This window comes from Gobius niger (assembly GCF_951799975.1).
Source record: "Gobius niger genome assembly, chromosome: 3".
NCBI classification, from domain to species: domain Eukaryota; kingdom Metazoa; phylum Chordata; class Actinopteri; order Gobiiformes; family Gobiidae; genus Gobius; species Gobius niger.
The window spans coordinates 33,636,094-33,658,759 of NC_136854.1; the positions used below are offsets into that span (position 1 = coordinate 33,636,094).

General features: G+C 42.9%; 1 protein-coding gene across 1 annotated transcript in view; it reads right to left on the reverse strand.

Annotated features, from left to right (window-relative positions):
• The window catches only part of sorcs3a (sortilin related VPS10 domain containing receptor 3a), a 332,565-nt gene extending 312,919 nt beyond the window's left edge, over positions 1-19,646 (reverse strand). Inside the window, exon 1 of the mRNA XM_079553286.1 lies at positions 18,883-19,646. Coding sequence (XP_079409412.1) covers positions 18,883-19,437 — 555 coding nt within the window. The 5' untranslated portion in view covers positions 19,438-19,646. The remainder of the gene's footprint in view (positions 1-18,882) is intronic.
• Positions 19,647-22,666: the final 3,020 nt, after the last annotated feature.

Sequence of the window (22,666 nt, forward strand, 5' to 3'; positions counted from 1 at the left end):
TTATCACGGTATTTGCCTATGGTTTAAAAAAATCACTGAAACTGCAGAAATGATGGGGATTGGGCAATTATTAAATATTCCTCTTCATTGTTTGCTTTAAATGTCATATTGAGTGAGACATAAAGGAAGTGTGGAGTTTGCGTGTTCTCCCTGTGCTGCGTAGGTTTCCTCCGGGTACTCCGGTCTCCCCTACCACTAAAAACATGTACAATAGGCCAGGATCAATGTGAGTGTGTTTGAGAGTGCGCATGGGGGACGATGGATGGAAATTATCCCAAGGCTATAATCCGGTCTGGCTTGTTTACATGCATGAGACCCATGTATGTTCATTAACATGCACTGTCCCGACCAAATAAACCAATAAATAATACTGCTGACTTTAGTCACATCTCCATGGAAACGTACCCACTCCCGGTAAAGTTACCGGCACTAGTTGTCTGATGGATTTAGCAATTATCTTCTAGCACGAAAATCACAATAATCAAAAATTGTGTCCATCAATTAATTTTATCGCTATTAAGGATATTATTGTTTATCGTCCCATCCCTAGTAGGAAGTTCATGAATAATATGTGAAGAAGAAGTGGTGTTAAATATGCATTCAGTGTTAAAATCTTGACCCTACCATGCTATTAACAGTATTGTATCATACTGTATGAAAAAATACACACACTATCCTCTGAGAGAAACAAAGTCTGTGTTATTTTTAATGAAAGAGACCAGAGATGCACTCTTTTAGGCACTCGAGGTACACTTCATATTTCCTCTCAAAAATATCACAGAGTTCATTCACCTTTCACAATACTTTCCTGGCACAGCTATAGTTTGTGTTAAACTGATAAAAATGCAACGCATGGCCCTAATACCCCTGACACTGAGCCAGCAACAAATCACCTCCCAGCATTAAGTCCACTTATTCAAATTCAGTAAGGACTTTAGAGTTTTTAAAACCAGATGGTGTCTTGAACGAGATTTATCCCCTTCAAGATAATTGCTCCAGCCGGAGTCTGAGCAGGACACTTGGGCGAAAACGGGGCATTATTCATAATTCATTAAATTTTATATAAGCGACTTACTTGTGAAGATTACACAATGGCCTATTCATTGTAAAACAGGGAGTGATAGTCATCCGAGTCATAATGAAATATAATGGAATTGCTAGATCAGCCGTGTTTGGTATGTATAAGTATAAATGTCGCTATTGCTACAGAGCTGGAGCTGCCGATGTTGGAATTGTGTTTGCTGACTTCAGGTAACTTTGGCAACCGTGCATGCAAAAGGACAGGCTAAATTTAGCTCATTTATGAAAGGGGAAAAGGTCAGGCCCACAGCTCCGAAGTGTCTGACAGCTTTTGGATAAACCATGATAATTAAGTAGACTTTGGCATATGGCTACGTCTGGCTCACAGCGTGGAACTGTGGGAAACCATGTGAGACAAGTGGAGCGAGGAGAACATGAAGTGACAACGTTTACTGTAGTCACTACTACCATAGTACACAAATACAAAGCTTTTGAACCTGATATTCATTATGAGTACGACTAAGGAAATCTTGTGCTTAACATTGATTTGACAGTTTATGAACATAATGGACATTGAGGGAAAAATATGCTGAATTTTGGTGCTGGATTGAAGGGATTTTATGTTGGCTGTATAATGATAATGCTGTGCTGTGACCCTCCTCCGCCCCTCCTTGACTTGGCCTCAGACTCAGGGGTGAAGACATCTCTTTCTTTCTTTCTTTCTTTCTTTCTTTCTTTCTTTCTTTCTTTCTTTCTTTCTTTCTTTCTTTCTTTCTTTCTTTCTTTCTTTCTTTCTTTCTTTCTTTCTTTCACTCATTCATTCATTCATTCATTCATTCGTCAATCAATCAAAACTTCATTTATTGAGCGCTTTTCATACAAAGTTGTATGAAAAGAAACTGAGCCCCAAACATGATCCAATAAACTCTTCTTCTCTTTTCAGATTGAATTACTTTTATTCAGTTGGCATCACAAATGTTATTAGATTAGCAGAAACTCATTATAGGGGCTAACTTCAAATTGTAATACTTTCACAGCAACCTATCTAGATCCCCTCTTGCTCAGATAGTGTTTCCAATCAATATCTTGTGGTGTGATCCCATAAGATGAATAAAAAGCCAATCACCGGCATAATTATGTTGCATTTATTTTTGTATGAGAAGTTTTCTTAGCCTATTTTTCCCCCCAAGTGTGACATTTCTTTAAGCAAAATAGCCAAACAGAGATCCGCAGAGTGGGTCAACTTCCTCTGATTTTAGATACCCAAGTGACCTTTGCGCTAGCCACTGCCTCCTGATTCATTGCATTGTCAGAGAATATGAATACAAGCTGCTTTCTGGTGCCCTTATACCAGATATAAAAATAATATTACACCAAGAAAGTCTGGCCGCACGGCTGGGTTGGCTGCTGCGCGGCTTATTTTCGCAGGAGCCTGGAGGTATCTGACACACCAGGAATCATACTGAGCACCATTGATTGTAAAGGGCCACCATCAGTCTCCGCGTGACAGGACTGGGGCAGCACTTTGGCCAACTTCTGCAGGAGATAGGGAAGAAAAGACTCCAAACTGCACTTAGGGAACAAGGACATAAGTTAGTTTGAGCAATCAATGGCGAAATGATATTTGGTCAAATGAACAAATAAATTATAATAATTGACTGTTTTATTGCTTATCCCTCATAAAAATGTGCAAAGTCTCCGAGGTGCAATAGTATTTGTGAAGTCATCGATCAAACGTAATTGCTCCAATAAATGGAAATAGGTCCAGTGGATGTGACAAAAAGTCTAATCTGGGACCCGGCGTTATCTCTGCAAGTTCCAATGCGCATTAATGAATGAATGTCTTTCAGATAGAAGAGAATAGAAACCTGTGATATAATGGATGGCATGGTCGAGAGAGAGAGAGAGAGAGAGAGAGAGAGAGAGAGAGAGAGAGAGAGAGAGAGAGAGAGAGAGAGAGAGAGAGAGAGATTGCACATGCAGGACCTCAGGATTGAACCCACTACCTGGAATAAGCAGATGGGAATTATGTTTAACAACTCTCAACATAAAACTACATAAAGAATTGAATTGAATTTGAAGAATTTGATTTTTGATTTTTTTTTACATTAAAGTGCACTTTTGGATGATTTCTTTGTTTGCGTTAAATGCAGTCTTTCCGATTCAACTGGAATGACTTACCCACAGCTGGGCAAATTAATTAAACTTTGAAGTACAAAGCTCTGAAAGCCGCCTGTTAAATACACTACAGGCCAAATCTCTTCATTCATCTGCACTTCGTGAAGTTTTTAGCAGTGCTTCTCTTCCAATTAGCTACAGAACACGTTAAATAATATAGCGTGGTGTTAGCAAAATATGAAAGCTTAAAAAAAAAAAAATGGCATGAAATGCACCAGGGAGAGGAAAGTTTGCTTTGTGGCCAATTTTCATTAAAGGACCAGGGGGTAAAGCACTTTTCCCCCACAAATTCTACTTTTGTACATTATATATGACCAAATGGGGGTTTGGGAGGTCGTCCCAGAGAAATGTAGAAGTATTTTCAGCAGTTTTACACAGTTATAACAGGTATTTGATATGTGATGTGCATAAGAATATTCATCTCGGGGGCCAGAAGTTAGAGAGAGCCAGACATTGCCAAGACCTGATGTAACACTGTTCTGTTGCCACATTCAACATGGAGCATTTTTCTAGTGCATACAGGGCATGCGGGTCACAGACTGACTCCAACCTCGGCAGACTCCACTGACTGCAATTATGAGTGGAACAGGCAGGTGAACCTATGCTTTTATATCACACGCTGAAAGCAGACGGGCAAACAGAGAAAATCGCTGTGGTGCATTAGGAACACAAACCAGATAATAGGCGGCAAAAATATGAACACAGGTGTCCATTAACAAAACGCCCGTCAAAAACAAGTTGGATCTGAAGCAAAAACAAAGTTCTAGGGATATTATTTTGTTCAGTCCATGTATAAGAAAAACACTTTTGAACTAAAACGGCATTTTGAGACCAAAACCAGACGAGAGTTAAACTGATGACCTTGGGCCTATAACAAGCAGGAGACTTCATAATGTTTACAAAACTTAAACAAGCCCATCACGTAATAGGAAGATTCTATTACTTAAATCGGCTGTTTTTCTTTTTCAGCATTTCATTTTGTGAAGCATAAAAGGTCCACAAAGGTTTTAGACTTGTGGGCCTTTTAGGGAGATAATTAGTTTGACATTGGAACTCTTTGACATGAAAACATTTTTCTTCTGTGATTTTTGTTTTATTTTGGTAAATGGTCGGCAACTGCTGATGCATCCAGGCCTCTCACGCTGTTCTATAAAATTACCTATCTGTTCTGCGCAAAGGAAGCAATGCCCTGTTTGTGAAAATTGTTTCACAAAGCACTAAGTTCCTGAGAAGCTCTATCACAGAGAAGCTCTCCTGGACCATGCACACTACATCACTGGTCAAGAAAAGTAATCAGCGTCTCTACTTTCTCCACAAGTTGAGAAGAGCCAGAGTCCCAGCCAAATGTTATGTGCTACTTCTACAGAGGGACTATAGAGAGCATCCTGACCAGACATGCACACCACATGTCTCAACCCGCAAAACCGTCAGAATCACCAGGGACCCTTCGCACCCATCACAGTCTCTTCAAGGTAATGCCTTCAGGGAGGAGACTGCGGAATCCATGGGCCAGCTCCAGAGCTCCAGTGCTTCCACCCCTAACTCCCCACCCACTGCCCCACAACAAGGACGAGAGAAAGAACTATAAAAATGAAATAAAAATGAATTGAATTGATTTATCAAGCATTAAATTGCCAACCACAACCCCCATATGTGACGACGCTCATATTGTGTTGTGGCAATGCAGGTTCATGAGCTAAGCCACAACTACTCTACCTTTTCTTCAGCCCAAATACAGACCTTTTCCATATTTTGATATTTGAAATTTAACTCTATTTCTGTCTCTTTGTTCCTCTCGAGCAGAAGCCACCCACAGGGAGGAACGAGCAAATTAATAATTCATTGATATCCATGGCCACTCACATTTTCTTTTATAAAAGGAACCTACTTTATATTAGTGCTACCTGCCAAAGACTCTAAATAACACTTCATGAAATTTTTAAGGCTCTCAGCGTGGAGGCTGGAGGAATAAAAAGATAATTATTCGATGGAAGTCTAATGTGACTTCTGTACAAAGGGAAGTGGGCACAAACCTTGAGAGAGGAGAATGACTTATGACTGCTCCAGTATGATTTATTAAAGGGCACTTTGCAGGCCAGTACCGCGCCACACATGAAAAGACAGTCACAAGTTCAGTTAGGGCGGTAAAATTAATTAGAATAGAGGAGAATTGGGCAAAAAACAGCAACAACAACAACAACAGGTCACTGTGTTCTCAAGAGCAACTAGAAATCCCCTCACAAATCATACCCATACATCTCTCTGCAATCAATACCAGCAGCCTGCACAATGTGCTCAGTAATGGCGGGACGTTAAGGGCCGTTATTAGCGCTTAAGTCCAAACAGAAATAAAAGCAGCTCCTCGGTTGTAAAGTTAATGTGGCATGGGCAGGTTTTTACTGCGCTGCCCTCCTCCGGTGTAAACGCGTACATCACTTTGATTAGACACTGTGTTAATTGACTGCAAGTCCTGAGGTGTGACGTGTCAACACGGGTCGACATCAGACACTGGGGATGATGAAGGGCAGGCGAGGCATCAGAAACTCAGACAAGCCGTCACAGATATTTTAGGATAACTACTTTATAAATGTAGCTGAGTTTTTGGTAACACTTTATCCTACACTACCCTTGATACATTGCACCTGCTACATTCAGTACAATGTAATGTGCTCTGTAACACTGTGTAATAACATGTACCTGCAGGTTGCATACACTATGGAATAATGTGTATTAGTATTTTGGTAACAAATAATGTAATAGGACATAATACCCAAACCCTAACGCTAACCTTAAAGGGACTAAACCTTATTTTGAACCTTTTTAGTCAAGTCTTCCAAAGTACTATTACACCTGATTCCATTGTGTATGTTCTGCATAGGTACATTAGACATTGTTATATTGCAGATTACATTGTACTAAATTTGGTTAGGCACAATGTATCAAGGTAGTGTCAAATAAAGTGTTTTCTTTTGGGGTTTTTTCACTTTGGTCAGTACTTTTTTAGAAATGATCCGCATCTACTTTATTTTTGTCCCTCTTTATCATTGCAAACTAAGAAATCTGCCCCAAAAAGCATTGTATAAATTTGTTGATATAAGATATAAGATGAAGATTCTCTCCAAAGAAGACAAGATTCAGAAGGGTTGAATATTAAACAGTTATATACTAATGGCTTACACTGTGTGCTTCAAAGGTCTGTAATGACAAGTTTCTTAAAACACTGTTGTCATTGTTTAGGTTGGGCAACTGTGTGTAAAGCACTTAGTTTCATATTTTGTATTGTGCTTTAAACATAAGGTTTGGTTTGATATAATTGGAAGTGTCTTGCCAAAGGTCACAGTGACTATCTGAATTCAAATAGGCCAAACACGGACGCCCGATAAGTCACTTCTTGATCTAATTCAGGTAGTTGTTGTTTTGACCACTATTGCATGTTCTCCCCAGGATTCCTCTGGGTGCACTGATTTGCTCTACCGCTAAAAACATGTACAATAGGCCAGGTTGGTGGGGTGTGTTTGAGAGTGCAAGTAGGAGATTCATGGAACAGAGTCTTCCAAGACATACAGTATCTCCTTGAGTTTGAGGCACAAATCTCCTGGGAATTAATTTTCAAGTTAGGCGATTGCTTTCTTGCTGCTGATAAAAATGGCCACGTTCAACAGTGTTTTGAAGCCTTCTGAAAATACGGAAAACATAAAAAAAACCTGCCTTGAGCACTGAATTTATATTTGCTCGCCGACTGTCCTGTTGAGCCTGATGCTAACAAGTGTTGCATGTCTGTTGTGTGACTTGGTGGGCAGGGACAGTGGGAGATGAAGGAGAAAGCTGGGGAGGAACGCCGCGGCACACAGCCTCAGACACATGAGCAGAGGAGGGGAACAGCGTGCGGTCTATTGCCTGTGCGCTCTGACATTATTACATGCTCATCGTCATGCGGCTCGCTCAGGCTCGGCCGCATCTCCAAATGGCAGGGGACATCAGCGTTACAAGGTACTGCACTTGGCTCAGCGGGGGAAAAAAAAAAAAACACATGCAGAGAAGGTCAAGACGTACGGCCCCTTTGGGATCAGGACGGTCCACAGTCAAGCCTCAATATTCATGTTAGAAGGTCAGGCATATTTATTTATAATGGTGAAAGATATGAAGAGGAGTGTTCTGTAATTTCAAATGTAAAAAAAAGAAAGAAAAAAAAACACCCATGTGACTTGCATAAGCGATGGATTATGGGATTACGATACAGGAAAAAGTGAAAAATCAAAGCATCACATTACTTTTTTATATTCTGGATGACATTTTGAGTATTTTTGGTCATTTAAAAGATACATTACTTGAAACCCACGGGTAACTGATGAAGGATGCATACTTGTCAAGTTTTGGATTTAATAATAAGAGGAATTTTCCGGCAAAATGGGTGGTAGGGCTGGGTACCTGATTTCGGTACCAGTGCCTTAAAGGAATAGGCCACCGTTTTTACATACTGAGATATGCTCATACCTCACTTTAGCCGAGTTAATATATCCCCGTCTGGTCTTTGTCTGTGCGCTCTGCCAGGCAAACGGAGCACATACGCAGCCTCTCCCACATGTCACATAGCTCCAAAAAAGCTCACGATAGAAGCTACCAAGCTCTTCCACGTGTTCCCTATTTAAATAAAGTTACGTGAAGTGTTTTCATGCGAAGTATATTTACACAGAAATATAACGTGTCGATTTTATAAGCAGATAAAAAGGGGGACTATATTGTGAGGCGTAATGATACGGGGAGTAAAACGTCCGCGCAGTAACTCCTAAAGGTTATTGACGGAAGTGAGCGGGGGAAGTCTTTAGGAGTTACTGCGCGGACGTTTTGCTCCTCGTATCATTACGCCTCACAATATAGTCCCCCTTTTTATTTGCTTATAAAATCGACATGCTACATTTCTGTGTAAATATACTTCGCATGAAAACACTTCACGTAACTTTATTTAAATAGGGAACACGTGGAAGAGCTTGGTAGCTTCTATCGTGAGCTTTTTTGGAGCTATGTGACATGTGGGAGAGGCTGCGTATGTGCTCCGTTTGCCTGGCAGAGTGCACGGACAAAGACCAGACGGGGATATATTAACACGTCTAAAGTGAGGTAAGAGCATATCTCAGTATGTAAAAACGGTGGCCTATTCCTTTAACGGTACTTTTCCGATACCTACCGTATTTTCCGGACTATAAGTCGCCCCCGAGTATAAGACGCACCATCCAAAAAATGCCTAATGAAGAAAAAAAACGACAGGCTGAATAGGCGTACGGTATGCTAACGTAACACATTGATGGCTAGCTCCATGAAGCATAAAAAGCAAACAAATAGGTGTCTAAACTGTTTATGTTAACGTCACATAAACAGTTCAGATAACTATAGTATAAAGTACATACTAAACTCTCGATCTCACTCCAAATCACCATTGAAATCTTCATCCTCGGTGTCACTTCTGAACAATCGCCATGGCAACTACCTGCACCGTTGACAAGCCTCTTCCGGCAGAACGTTTGTCAAGCTCTCATTTGCGAAGTCGTTCAACATGGGTATAAATAAAAGTACTGTTCAGGATGTCATGAAACCGCACAGAAAGAACACAGGCCGCAGCAGCGTAGAGGTTAGATTTTTGGCCCGAGCCCGAGCCCGGCCCGAGCCCGACCCGACATTCGGGCCGGGCCGGGCCGAGATTTCCCGCATGAGAGTCGGGCTCGGGTCGGGTCGGGCTCAAGTTTTTTTTTTTTTTTTTTCCTTTATTTTATTTTTTTATTAATGTCATTATAATCTCTAATAAAAATCTATGCAAAAGGCGGAGTCTATTGGATACAAAATGTGGCAATACGCAATATAAAATAGAGGAGTCCGGGAGGGAGGTGGTGCAGGTGCGGGGGGCGGGCGCACGTGCTGCTGTGTTGTCACGTTTAAGCAACATGGTCAGGCTGTGATACCGGCGCCACACAGAGAACATCACTCTTTCTCTCAGGACAGCGTTTCATTAACAGTGGATAAATAAGCAGTTTGGTTCCTGTTACTGCGTAAAAAGTAGCTTTTGTAGAGCGCGATGTTTATGAAACATGAAGGAGGAGGAGAGAGAGAGACGGAAAAGAGGAGACAAACACATTGAGCAGGCTGCTCCGCGCCGCGTGCTGCGTGCACGTATGCCGTGCGCGTAGCCGCGTACCTCGCAAACATGGTGCTGCTGTGCAGATACACCTATCTGAGCCTTAAATAAATAATTATTTACGTCGGGTTTGTTTCGGGTTCGGGCTGACAATTCACGCTAATTGCTCGGGCTGGGTCGGGTCGGGCTTTATAACCGCGGGCTCGGGTCGGGTCGGGCTTGATTTTTTGGGCCCGATCTAATCTCTACAGCAGCGTCACCTTCAACTTCATGTTTTAAGCAGAATTCCCACTTAAGCAGCGACACAAAGAGAGAAAGGACGTTATTACCTCCTGAGCTGCAGGGACAGATCAAGACTCGAAAGCTCGAAAGACGCGAAAGCAACTCACACGTCAAAGATCTTTAGAAGAGTGCGAGCGCTCAGTCTGTCATTAATGCTTTACCAAAAATGTCTAATACAGAGTGAGTGTCATTTTTCCACAAACAATCTTTGATGTTCTCCTCGCTGCAGAGTGAACAACAGTCACGTAAGCTCAGCCTCCTCCGTGGGTCTAAAGACGCCTTTCTTGTTGTCACTGCTCCGTTTTACTTTTCAATTTGCCTAACAACTCAAGGTTTGGTTCTCCTGGGTTTACAACCGGTTTAGTCTAAGTCCTGGTCTTCTTTGGTGGCTCACCACTAAAAAAACATGTACAATAGGCAAGGATGAATAAAGTTGGTTATGAGTGTGAATGCGGGAAAACAGATGGAAATACATGACTACATCAAGCAGGCTGTGTTTACATGTGTTTCCTAACCAAATAAGCAAATGCACTGTAGTGAACGCTCCTGTGAATGGAAAAATGTATTACTTATTTAACAATATATGAGCCTATTTAACCTCCAATTTGGCTTTACACAAATCTAAAAGCTTAAAATAAAAAAGAGTAAAAAAGTAACAGAAACATGGCGAAAGCACGACCAAAAAGCAACCAAATAAAAGCAATGGAAAAAGTATTAAAAACATGACAAACAAAGAAGAAATCAAGTCAAAGGTGCTTAAAAAATGCAGTGATTTTTGTCGGACTTTGCTTTCAAACGCCCACTGTTGCTCTGGGTAAAGCCGAACTGGAGAAAATGCGCTGGGTAAGAGGTTAAATCTTTCCGCGGTGTTTTCTTCTTCCCATCTTCAACATCTAAAATGTAAAACAGCTCTTGAAACTCCGGCCTTGCCTTAAATCTCTCTATAGAGGTCTCACTCAGCAGAATCTGAAAGCGCATTATCCACCGCCACTAAAGGTCGCAAGAAGCATTCACCGGTTGTTGCATAAAGCTCCACTTCCCACTTGCCACAAACGCATAATGAAACAGCCACCGAGAGGACCTGTGCACCGCACCTGCTGCCGTTCTTAGCTCCGGATCCTGGCTCGCATCAAGACGGTAAAAAAGGCTTTGAAGCTGAGGGCGCATGCTTAGCGGTCACCCAGGCGGTCGAACAAGTGGAATTGTCCAAAGCTAATGGCCTCGTTATGTTCGCGATATGATTGCCAGGCTACGGCTGCAATAACTTCACAGAGTGGCTTTAATCATAAGCCTGGCCATTGATACCATCACAAAGAGCTGAGGCGCGAGGCATGTCAGAGGAGACCGGCCAATGTCTGTGTGTCTGTGCAATAATTACATTTGTCCAACGTCAGCCGCAATTTATGAGCCGTTCTGTTGGATGCCCTTTTCCACGAGAGCTGTTTTGACACAACACAGGCCGATCATGAGTGTTGAACGTAACACGAGCATGCCGCCGCTCAGTGGTTGTCCTGGATTTGATTGCACACCAATGGAGTCACAAGGCCCAAACTTCCGCCTGGCGCTCCACTCAATCGTCTGGTTTCTGTCCAGAACTCTGCATTTGAGAGTCCCATTCATGTTTTTATGGCGCATGGCTCGCTGCCACAACATCAAACTTCCACAGCGGGAAAGAGAGGCAGATTTGTACAGACTAATTAGTAGAGGAAGAGCAGGGCGAGGGGGAGGGATCTAAGGAGCTAAGGCTGGATTATTTATCATTTTCCCACTTTCTGCTGCAGTCCTTCAGAGCAGTGGACCACCGGGGGCGAAAGGGAAAAGAAACAACTTTATAGTGTGTTGCCATCAGTAATTTAGCCCCAAGGCTGTGTCCTTGCTGTGAACATGTGGTGCCTGTAAAAGCAGCAGGATGGGGATTATTTGAAGAATTTATTAAAATTAAGTGCTGCTCTTTGAAATAGAACATGACATAGAGTATTTTCAAATTTATTTATTTTTTGCACAAATGTAGCAGTATTTAACACTTTGAAATGATCACAAGGCTTGTAATCAGAGTGCCTTCAGTGGTGCATTGGGGGCCACATATAGAGGAGTGCCTGTCATGGAGGGGTACAGAATGGTGGTCAGTGCAGTGAAAAATGGTTTTAACTCTGAACAAAAAACCTTTATTTAGGCTTGGATTCTTAATGCAGTATTATCTCACACGAAAATGTAAGGTTATAGTCATCCAAAATGATTAAAATTGCAGTAAAATGTACCATCTCTGGTGATGTGCGCCATTTCAGGGCCACAGGCAGGATTTCCTCTTGCGTAGCTCCTTCCGCTCCACAACAGTCTTTCACCATCTTCTCCTCATTTGTCCCTTTATTGTTTCCTATAGCGCCTCTTGTGACACCTCCACTGTGCTCCAGGTGTGGGCATCTCCTGGTGCATCTTCAGTGTTTCAGAAGAAGAAATGTGTAGTTCTGAAAAATCTTTAGCTCATGTTTGTTTACTTTTTCAAAAGCTGCTTTTTCGGGGCCCTGCAGTAAAAAAAAAAAAAAGAGATCAGCTGAACCCCACAGAAAGACATACAAAAGTATCCAGCAAAACAGAGTGGAACGAAGAAACCACAAATGCAGAAAAAGGCCCCAAAAAAATCCAGCTGTACTAAGAGAGAGGAAAGTTGCTGCTTGTTTATGCGTTGCCGTGATGCCAAGCAACAATTTATACAACTCTGGCCGCACATATATATGGGATTTATTCAAGCTGTCTTTCAAGAAAGCGACAGCCACCCACTTCTTCTTACACGGCTACTGAAGGATTGGTCAATGTAGAGGTCAGATTTATGGTAAATACGTATCACAATACTCAGCAAAAGGTATTGTGATTCAAATCCGACCCGATATGTTGTCCCAGCCCTTGTGAGTATACCGCACACCTTGAACATTAAGTGGCGACTTTAACAGACAACCATATTCAAAGAAAAATATGCCCCCACCCAGCCAGATGTGACATTTAGGAGTAGTCATAACTCTCTTCCACCTGCCTGCAGGGGCTCCAGGGGGGGTTTCAGTTTAAAAGGGCCCCTGTCAGTTATTCTGATGATATGGCAGATCTCAATAGCCAGCCTCTATAGGACTCGCCACATCAAAGACCCCCCATGATGTGCTTTGGTATTTATATTTTTTCTCGTGGACCCCACCATCAAAGTGCTTCTGGACATCAGGGTGACCACAGTGCACACATGGTAGACTTCTTCGATTTTGACCCAGTACCTAGCTGGAGGATGAGCACAGCATGCATGATTTTCCTGTAAGTCGAGTGTAATAGCCACTCAGCCGCCATTCAATCCCGTTTTCTTACACAAACATGCAAAAAAAGTTACTATTTCATAAGCAGGACGACAAAGCATCTCCGTGAAGTGCAACGACTATAAAATATAAATGACCGAAAATGTGCAGCTGAGCAGAAAGCTGACACTTGTCACGGGCCCCCGACAAATGTTGTGCTTTAACGAATGTGTGCCGTGTGATTATGCTGTGGGGAAGAAGTCTCAAGGTTTCCCTCAGAAGGACTGAATCCGTCAAGATCACAGCCGCGATGCGTCGGTGCAGGCCTCCATTTTGAATTCAACTTGTCAGTCACAATGCCATTACGCTCCCGGCTGCTGAGGTGGAGGAAGGTTGCACAGTCCCAAAGATACTCCAGGAAAGAACTTGTCACTTTCATTCAGGGAGGCTCTGTTGAAGTTATAGTCATGTGTGCTTTACATGACACATCTCAACGTCACGTTATACTTTTCATGTACAGTTTTCAAGGGATGCTATGGCAGAATGGAAAAAAAGATCGCAATTGAATCAAAAAGGGTAATTGGGTGGTTGCACTGGGAAAATCCTAAAGGCTTTTTAAATGGTAAATGGGCTCAACTTATATAGCGCTTTTCTACCTTTATCAGGCCCAAAGCGCTTTACAGTAAGGAACCAGTCACCAGTTCACACTCTCATTCTTACACCAATGTACGCAGGCACTGGAGGCAAGTAGGGTGAAGTGTTTTGCCCAAGGACACAACGGCAGTGTGCATTTTGCGGGAGCTGGGATTAGCAAGAGAATGTATTTTGCAGAGAATAAAATATATATTTTCCGTGTAAAATCAGGAAATCTGCAGTTGGGTTTTAAACCGGGTTATTGTATAGACTCAGTTTTGTTTTGATTTGATCTAGGTCTGGCGGTAACTGGAAGGTGAAGTATTTTATAAGATAAGCCTTTATTGATCTCACAATGGAGAAATTCACTTGTTCCATCAGCTCTCAAGAAACACTAAGGGTGTGGAAAATATATGGGAAATGTGCAAACAAATTAAGTAGTAAATAGAGGTATGTATATAATATACCTCTATTTACTACTTAATTTGTTTGCACATATAAAAGCTTTAAGGCTTAAATCTCTGAAATGTAAATGCAATCCCAATGGTTGGTTGTCCAAAAGTGTAGATTTGGCATCAATGAGCCTATATGTCTTTGTACATTACTGTAAAGCAGTACTAAGTAACTCTTGCCCCTTGAGGCCAAAAGCGCAACTGCAGGTGCTGTAGCAAGTTGCGATTTTTTACTTATTAATTGTCCATGAGAGTAAATACTACACTGACAGAAAACACAAAGGGAGAGAGGGATATCACACATGCAATTAGACAATGGAGATAATTGTTTTCACTCAAACTTGGCTGTAAATACTGTTTAAACTGGTGCTAGCACGCCGCTAGCATTGCCTGTTAGCCTGTGAGCTTCTTCGTTGTGATTCTATTAGTGTGTATTGGTGGCTCCGGTCCAATGGCAGTCAAGTTGCAATTGTGGTTTTCTGGCCAGAGACACCAGGGGGAGATGAAACTCCGCCCTTAAGATTTTTTCTTTTACTTATTGTACATAAGATACCTCTTTTTTTGTATTATTTAACTGTTTGCACATTTCCTGTCTGTTTTGCACACCCTGAGTGATCTTATTGAATGCCGATTGTAACAAGTGAATTTCTCCATTGTGAGATCAATAAAGGATTGTTTTATCTTTAACAAGTTACTTAGTACTGCTTTAAGGTCTTGACTGAGGTACAGATTTCCAAGGAAACTACAGAAAAACAAAAAGCTTGCTGTGGCTTTTTTAGGCGACTTATATACATTTTTGTCAACGTATAGTGATTGCTCAAGGCGCGGGCATAAAAGAAACATGCAGTGATGGATGGACAGACCTCCGTGGGAAAGGGCAGTGTGTTGGACAGGTACTGAGTGCACTGTGTACACGCCTCATAGGACACAGCATCCCCCGGGGGGGAAACCACATCGCCAACATCCCCCCCGAGCCGGTCACGTATAGACACACACCACCAATCTGCGCTGAATCAGACTGAGAGGAAAGGCCCCACTACTACAGGATTTACGGTGCCGCGCAGTGAAGGCAGTCAAGCCAAAAGCACACACGCCCACAGCCAAGTTTCATCTGAAGTGGGGCCAGGCAGCACAGTTGGACGGTTATCAATTAGCAGATTTTAATTCTGCATGTTGGGGGTAAGTGTGAAAGTTGGCTGCTTCATCAACTCAAGATGGAAAGAGGGAGACTGAGGGCCTCTCTTGGCAAATTCCAAGAAATTAATCAGCAGTTTTATTTATATCGTAAAGATGTCTGTTGGTTTGGTTAAAATTTTGAGTGCATAATAGGTCTGTGTGGCACCTGCATTGGCCATTGTCTTTACGCAACCTTTCATTTAACGGTAGAATTTCAACATATTAGCATGATCATTTTATATCTTTTGAGTGCCATTTCATCCTTTATGCATACAATTACAATCCACATGTTATTGGCCCCTAATGTACGTTCACTGGAGAATAAGGTGTAAGGTGGATTAGATTTGTCTGCTACGCCCTTTCCAGAAGATGGTGACATGTCAGAGTCAGGGGAGAAGGACAATGATGAGAAGGAGCGAGAGGAGGCAGCGGGAGCGGAGGGAGCTGTGCAGGAGGAGAGAGAGGAGGAAGTGGAGGAGCTGCCTTGGGCTGAACGATATGGACAAAATTACATATCTCAATATTTGTGCCAGATATGTCGATTTGGATATGATACTATATAACTATGGGTAAGGTGAAAACCAAGCCTTTTTCTTTTTTCAGAAAAATAAAAACATCATTATACAAAAGAGTGCCGTTTTATTGATGAAAATCTATATCATTTATATCTTTCTTTTTCAATATTAATATCTTGAATGTTCATATCTCGATACGATAACGATATATCTTTCAGCCCTAGAGCTGACCAGTGCAGGACACCACGCTCTGAAACAGGAACAAACCCAGGAGGCGGTGTACCGTTTCAGAGGAGCACTAAAGGCAGCCAGCCGGGTTTCCTCAAAGTTCTCCGGTTTCCCCTATACCTAAATACATGATGGTCAAGTTGGCCCACAATCAGATTGACAATTTAAAGCACTTACTTACTTACTTACTAATACTGCTTTAGCCCCTCTAAGCGTGATGGCACCTGGTGAGGTCAATCAGATTCCAGGGATAGACTGACTATGGCCACCCCTTTGACACGCCCCTGCCAAAATCAGCAAATGAATTTTAATTTTAATTTTAACAATGCTCATTTGCTTCTTCAAATTCCTCGGAAGTTTGATATATATTAGAGATGGTGAGTAAGACTTGGATTGGGTAATTTAGAAGAAACATCAAATATACTGTACTTTCCAACTGTCTTTGAATGCTCATACAAATGGCAGCATGTCCATCCACGAATATATTTGTCAAAGCAAAAGCATGAATAGAATCATCAACTTCTCTCCAGATGACTTTCATAGACATAATCAGTGAGGGGTCTTATGAAGTTGTGTTTTAACCTATTCTTCGGCTTCTCTCGTTTTGTATGCAGTTGAATTCGGTCCACTGAGTGCTTCTTCTGACTGCAGACTTTGTCTTATCATGATACAATACTTAATTTATTTGTAGTCTGTTCATCACTATTCACATGGTGTCTCCTGTCTAGATCGAACGGAGGAACCTGGGTGAACGGAGGAACCCTGCATTCTGGAATCTGAGGACTGGACCGTCTGTGATCTTGGCCCGTCTGCTGAGGGATCCTTCGGCCTGGGTGTCTATAGCCTGTCCGTCCATGGGAATGGATCTCTCCTTCTGTGGTTATCCCCAAGGTTTCTCTTTTCTCCCGTTTTTCCTTGCCATGCTGGAGAGTCTAAGGACGGGGGACACCCACACCGCTCGTCGCTACCTCCTATTGGACATTATATTTGCCATTATATTTACCTGAACTTTTAATTGTCATATTTATTGCTCTGTTTTATTGCCTTGATGTTTGGTACAGCCCTGTGAGGCGACTTCTGTTATGATATTGGGCTATACAAAACCATTAAACTTGAAACTTGAAACTTGAATTAAACATGAAGAGCATTTGACTTGCCACAGTGTACCATTGAGCGAAAAGTGTGAGAAAAATGTTGAAGGATTCAAGATTAAACTACACCTTTTGCTACAATAAAGATCTTAGCGCAGAAACTGTCGGCTTTCTGCCATCACAGTCAAAGCACCTTCTGAGGAAATGATCCAGCATAATGCGGGACATAGCTCATAATGTGTAACACTCGAGTTGACTGCCACAGTGTGTGACAGCCAAAGACGGAGGTGTCTGAGAGGACCTGCTCGTCCGTCCCGCGATCCTTCTTCCTAATGGCCGCCCACTTATTCTCACTCCACCTTAACCACCAGCGGAGTCACGTTGGAGGGCTTTAAGCTCAATCTCGCAATCCCACCAGTTCATTCATCACCCCCGGCCAGCGCCAACAGCTCAATGAAGATGAAGTAACGCGTCTCCGGAGCATTCTCCTCCAGCAAAAGCCCATTCGTCCTGTTTTCTCACAACAACAAAAACACCGCTTTTAAGTAATGGCCTCACTACGGCTTCAGATAATTATTAAAGATTGAGAGCTGAAAGGCAGCGGCGCACTACAATAACCTCCTCACCCCCTTCCCTCTCGCTTTCTCTCTCACTCCTTTCCCGCACAGAACTACACAAAGCGTTCCCTGCCACTGCCTGAGTCTACACTGCGGGTTAAAAAACAAGTTCATGCACCGTGTCATAATCGAGTCAGACAAGAAGACTGAATATGTGGAGATTTTTTTTTTTTACTTTTTCTTTTTTTTTTCAAATATAAAACAGCAAAAAGCAAAGGCAGCAGCCACAACAACACATTAAGCCGGTGAATGCACATAAAAGACGAGGAAAGCCACAGGCTGCCTGTTCTCCCTGGCAAGGTTGTGAATCAGTTTGTATTATGGTCCGGTGAGGGCGTTCTGAGTGAGAGGGTCGTGATTTAAACCACTTCTATATTCTGTTTAAAGAGCATAAATAAAGCTCACTGATAAAAGTGTATTTCAGTGGTTGCAATTAGCACACGGGGTGGCATGATTTAGGTAACATAAAGAAGCACCTGCGATACTTGTCGCCTGGGTGTGTTTGAAATGTGTATGATTTACAACATGCACATCAAATCTCACAAGCTCACTCAACAGACGAACATTGCAGATGGGAATATACCTCAACCAGTATGCGCCGAACACCCCCTTTGGAAACAATGTGGTAATGCATGAACCCTCAGAGCAAAGCACAGAGCATGACTCCAAAAACATGTCCCCACCCCCCCTCCCCCCAGCTTGAAATGCAAATGTGGTCTAAATGGTACAAGAATAGCTCCTCGCATAATGTATTCCAATTGTGGCCAGGTGTTTATTTATTGACCCCCCCCCCCACCTGCTGGTGAGTGGAAAGAGCACCCAGAGACACAAGAACCTACACATTTTAAAGGAGCGGGCAATGGCAGTGTGGTCGGTAATAATTTATGAGTCCCTCTCTCCCCTATCAATTAATTTGGATGAAAAACCACCAGCGCATCAGTGAAAAGGATTGATGAATCATGCATATAAGCAGAATCTGCAATTGGTTCAAATAAATCAGAATTATTTTTACTCCACATGAGCTATAAATAAAGGAAAAAATCAATCAAAGTGGACGGGTAATGTAGAAGCAAGAAGAGGGAGGTCAGCGGCGGAGGTGTCTGCGTGCGTAATGGCACAGGGAAAGTTCCTATGGCAAAATACATTGTGGCGCTTATGGAGCAGTGTGCCTCAGCGCGCACTGTCGCTCCATTACGCACCTGTTAACACAGTCTCCACACCAGCTACTATCAATGGGTCAACGCCAAAGATGCGACACGCGATGCCACGTTGTGTAGGAGTTTGTACTCACGCTGCTGTTTTGTCCGGACCAGTAAACGACCGCGTGGTTGTGCGCAGAGTCTCCGGTCAAAGCGAAAGTACTGCTGGACAGTTTGGGTTCGTCCTGACGGTTATTCCCTTTTCCTTCGTCTCTGTTCCATCTTAAGTCGGACTTGCTTTGTTTTTGCCCGTCCAACGACGCGCCACGACCTGCGGACGCACTGAAATCCAGTCCCCCACTCCATGACAAGTCAGCAAACTCACTTCTCTTCTCTCTCCGTAAAGCCTTCTCTGGGTTTTCGTTAAAATAATCACTTTTCTGTGTTATCCCATCCACGTTAGGAAACTGCGTCGCTTCCCCTTGGTCTTGAAACTCCACTCGTATTTGTCTCAGCGGTCCCGGCTCCTCGGTGGACTCGGCAAAGCGCGCATCGAGTCGTAATTCTTCCACTCGAAGTTGAATAGGCGACGGACAGGACGCACATGTAATGTCCGCCTCAGCGCCGCGCGGGCTGAGAGCGGCAAAGAAGAGCCACAGACCCAGAGAGCAGCGCACGCCTGGGCACGAGCCAGACCAAGTCTCCATGGTCAGGAAGAGGAGGCAGCTCAGGTCGATGCCAGGGCGAGTGCACGGGAGAAAAAGTACTGCTTTGAGTCGTCCTTCAGAAGCTTTAGTTGTTTAAAACCAAAGAACAAGAAAAGAGATCTCCTCAACCAAACAGTTCACGTCCAAAGGATGTTTGGTCGGGAAAGCCACCAAACTGGAGGAGGAGCTGTGTCTCAGCCAGCTGCCGAGTGTGCGCCCGGAAGATGAGAGTCGGGGAGGGGAGAGATAGGCAACCCGCACCGAGAGAGAGAGACAGAGAGAGAGAGAGAGAGGGAGAGCGCTGTCCGTGGTGCTGATCCTCAACATGAGCCTCCGATAACCGTTTCACTGTTTGGATTATACGAAAATTCGCCTTTCACATCAACAAGCTGGAAAGATAACTTTGAACGGGGGGTTAAGATGGACAAACGTCAGTATTGAGACTAAAGTCAAGACTTGGCAGAATGTGCGGATACGCAGCGTCTAGTTCTAAACCTGACGTTTGGTTCACTTATGGTTTCATTGGATCGGTGGTGTTTTCACTGGTGTCTAAACAACTAAAAATCATCCTTGTTTTACAAAGTTTTTGAGTAACTTGAGACAATGGCTGGGCATGACTTAAAACAGCATAAGAAACGTTCCAGAAAGATAAGATAAAATGCATCTCACATTTTGTTTTGAGGATACAGTAAACAGTACCTGCCTGCTGTTGCAGACTTACCGTACAAAAATAAATAAACAAATACAAAACCCTCCACCATTATTTATGAAGTATAAATATTGATAAAGCTACAGTGTGCTGCTGTGGTTCACTCATGCCCGGCAGCGATCAGGTTTACATGATAATTTTGCCTGCCTGAAGCAAGTCACGGGAATATGAATGGTTATAATTCCAGCTTGCCAATATTTTTTCCCCATTTTCTGGTCTGTGAATCCTGTTGGTAGTCCCCGTAAGAAAAAAAAAAAAAAAAAGGGTCTGTCTGCCTCTCACTTGAACCTAATGTGAAGAAGAGTTTTCTCGGCATGAACCCGGTCGCTGTGTGCGGAAAAAACAAGCCACAGCACACGGAAGATCCCTTGGGCTGGACTATGCTCGCTGATGGATTGGAGAGAATTGGCAGGGAGTTGCACCAGTCCTGGGGGGAAACGAAGGGAGCGCCTAGAGGCATATGGAGAAGGGGAGGGGCCCAGGCACATCAAGGGCTGCAGCTCAGATGGAGGGATGCTATGAAAGTGGAAGTATGCGCTGGTGGCCTGTTGGATTTCTGTGTAGGGAAAAAAGCTCGGAGTGGGTGTTTGAGAGTTTAGAACAGGCATGTTGTCTCTTTATCTGTCAACTTCACACCCCACAAATTGCCCATTGGGGAGCTCACAGTGACAAGCAATGAATATTAACCAATCAGCCTATCATACAAAAAAAAACAAGGGATGTCCTACTGCTTAGCGCTTTCTAAAATATTATCAACCCTCACCGCATACTTTGGGGGAAAACTATATGATTGTAAGTACCCCTTTGGCAGCCCTGATGGTGCTCCGGCCTAATAACGGGGGCGACAGGACAAGACACTTCACCCACCTTGCTTCCAGTGTCTGTGTACATTGGTGTATGAATGAGAGAGTGAATGGGTGAGTGGTTCCTTGCTGCTTTGGGCCTAATGAAGGTAGGAACGCGAGGTTGAGACCATTTACCATAATAAAGTAAAGGTAAAGCCGAGGAGACAATGTGTTACATTGTAGCCGGCTGCACAATGCTATACTAAAAGACACAATAGCATAGCATAGTAAACGTTTCATTCAGCAGTCAAGAAACTAGAAATAAATATCAAAATATAAATAAATCTAAGTTATCAAGATTAATAGATAGGACTAAAAGAAATAAATAGATGTCAGCAAAAAGCTAAGCTAAAAAGGTGGGTCTTGAACCTGCTCTTACGGTCGAGAAGGACAAATGCTGCCAACTCAAAGACGTAGCAGTATCAGACGACTCAGACATCATGGTAAGAAGGCTTGAGCAGATCAGCAAGTACAAAGATCTTGAGATCAAAATGTGCAGAATGTGGAGCACTAAAGCCACAACTGGGCCAGTGGTTTTTGGATCTCTTGGCACTATCTAAAAGGGACTCAAGAAGAACCTGAAAGAGCTCCCAGGCCATCCCAATGCCAAAAAAATTCTAATAGATGGCCCTCATGGGAAGTGCTCACATCCTACGAAAAGCATTGATCAGAAGCCCTATATCTCTGGTTCCATAATAAACCCAAAAGCCACCAGAAGAAGGCGAGACACTATACATAATAATAGTGATAACAACAACCTGCAGGATTAGACAATGGCCTCTTCGACCACCATCACTCACTCACAGGCTCTCCACATCCGCACAGACAATACGGATAAAGTGCCCCACTGCATGACATGATTTGAACCACCGACCTTCCAGTTGAGCCACTGTAATCCAGATGGGAAGTGCTTACTGAACAACAGCCATCATCATCCAACCAACATGTTCAGCCCAAATAACCTTTAAGGCCAAAATAATGCCCTATAAACGGCCCTTTTCATAAGGACGCATTGTTTTTCCCAAAAGGAGACAGAACCGCAGCGTTGCTTTACTTTTGGCGGGCCACTGCATCAGTATTTGACCTCCTTAAAAGGGACAATTACTCTTGTCTTGAACTCGTTCCGACCTGACTGAGGGAGAGTGTTGAGATGGCTCTGGCACAGCAAGAGCCAAAGACTAAATGGTCAAAAGCCACCAAGCAATAGATCATTTCAACAAACCAGACCAATGTGTTTTCAAAACACATGCACGCACGCACGCACACACACACACACACACACACTCACACACACTCACAGCTAAAAGAACTGAAAGAAGTCCGATACTTAAACAAGGTCAGCCTTGGGGCTTGTATAGAAACCTAGGCAAGACACTAAGTATTTGAGATAGATTTGTAATGAGATTTTAATGAAAGTTAATGGAACTTTTTATTTCTTTTGATTTTGCCATTCATCAATTGCCTTTGCTTTGCCTATGGATGGAAAATAATGAATCCTTTTTTTAATATATATAAATATATAATCAATTAGAAGAAATTACTACTAGTTATAACAGGGGTAGGCAGGTTTGCGTCGTGGAGGGCCGATTTTCATCCTTGCCAAAACACCAAGGGCCGAACTTCACCGTAGAAGCCTTAAGTAAATGACTTTTTTTCTGCAAATGCCAATGCTTTA